This window comes from Plasmodium gaboni, chromosome 9 (assembly GCF_001602025.1).
Source record: "Plasmodium gaboni strain SY75 chromosome 9, whole genome shotgun sequence".
NCBI classification, from domain to species: domain Eukaryota; phylum Apicomplexa; class Aconoidasida; order Haemosporida; family Plasmodiidae; genus Plasmodium; species Plasmodium gaboni.
The window spans coordinates 877,111-879,064 of NC_031489.1; the positions used below are offsets into that span (position 1 = coordinate 877,111).

The 1,954-nt window shown below is 13.2% G+C and overlaps 1 protein-coding gene across 1 annotated transcript; it reads left to right on the forward strand.

The window, feature by feature from the left end:
- Positions 1-555: 555 nt before the first annotated feature.
- PGSY75_0925600 (putative zinc binding protein (Yippee)) lies at positions 556-1,143 on the forward strand (the record flags this gene model as incomplete). The annotated part of the gene is made up of 2 exons (XM_018785664.1): positions 556-599; positions 801-1,143. 2 exons carry the CDS (start codon positions 556-558, stop codon positions 1,141-1,143), a joined length of 387 nt encoding a protein of 128 aa, XP_018642005.1.
- Between the last annotated feature and the right edge of the window lie 811 nt (positions 1,144-1,954).

A 1,954-nucleotide genomic window follows, 5' to 3' on the forward strand; every position in this document is an offset into this window, starting at 1 on the left:
AAATGTTAATTTTTTTATTTTTTTAATAAATTTTTTTTTTTTTTTTAATTTTTTTTTTTTTTTTTTTTTTTTTTTTTTTTTTTTATTTTTTTTTAAAAATTTTTTTATACTTAAAATTATATTTATTTTTTTTTTTTTTTTTTTTTTTTTATTATTTTAAATATGTTTAATTTTTTTTTTAATTATATGCAAAAAGGAAAAAAAAAAAAAAAAATTATATTCATTTTTAATAAAAGATTAAAAATTAGGATTATTTATTTTTTTTATTATTTTAAATATGTTTAATTTTTTTTTTAATTATATGCAAAAAGGAAAAAAAAAAAAAAAAAATTATATTCATTTTTAATAAAAGATTAAAAATTAGGATTATTTATTATATATTTTTTATATTTAGATAAATGTAAATTTTTTTTTAAGTATAATATAAAAAAAAAAAAAAAAATTAAAACACAAATAAATATAAATATATAAACATATATATATATATATATATATATATAATATATATGTTATGTCCATGTTGAACATAACTTTTTTTTTTTGAATGTAAAATATATGGGTAGATCATTTAAAGTACTCTTAAATAATTATGTATACAGGTATATATGGATATGTGGAAAATTATTTCATTTTAAATAATATGCCATACATTATAAATGACAAATTAATAATAATGATTAAATATATTATGACATATATATATATAAATGTGTAAATAATTTGTATATTGAAGCATTTATTTTTTTTCATTTTGTATTATATGATGTTATATTATGTTTATATATTTTTTTTTATTGTAGCTGCTCCGAGTGTGGTAATCACTTGTCTGACCCCAGCGAACTTGTATCCACTTCTTTCAGAGGAAGAACAGGACCCGCTTGGCTTTTTTCAAAAGTAATAAATGTGTGTGAAGGACAATATGAAGATAGAATGATGACTACTGGTCAACATACAATTGTTGATATTTATTGTAATAATTGTAGAAATAATGTTGGATGGAAATATGAAGATTCCTCTGAAGAATCACAGAAATATAAAAAAGGGAAATATATTCTAGAAAAAGCATTACTTTCCTTTTTAGTTATTGATCATCATGGCAAAGAACATGAATTTGAATTAAAGTCATCTGACTGTGATTTTTAAAATGTTATCATATAAATATGTATATGTATATATATATATATATATATATATATATATATATATATATATGTTTATGTTTATGTTTATATTTATTTTTTTTTTAGTAAACATTATCTTGTATTATAATAAATATAATATATATATATATATATATTGAATATATATTTGAAATATTATATAATACATTTTAATTATTTATTATGTATATATATATATATATATTTTAGTAAAGAAAATTTAATTTGTATTTTAGAATTTATTATAATATATATATATATAATATATATATTTATATTTATTTTACTCTGAATGTTCAAATAATATACAAAAGAAAAGGTGGTTCTTACTTGGAACATATATATTTTACACATACATATTCATTTATATTTATATTTATTTAGTTTTTATATTCAAAGCGTTAAAAGGAAAAAGCTAAATTGAAAAATAAAAATTAAATATATACATATAAATATATATTTTTAAGTTTATATGTAAAATAAAACACGACAAAAAAAAAAAAAAAAAAAGATATATGTATATATATATATATATATATATATATAAATAAAAGTAAAATTTTTATTTTCACAAATATTAAAAAAAATATATATCATGAGATAATAATAATAATAATAATGATATGATAAAAAAAAAAAAAAAAAAAAAAAAAAAAAAGAAAAAAATAAAAAAAAAAAAATTTATAAAAAAAAAATAATAAAAAATTATAAATTATAAAAAAATATTTAAAAAATAAAAAAAACAAAAAAATAAATATATTTAAATATTAAAAAAAAAAAATATTTTATTTTCT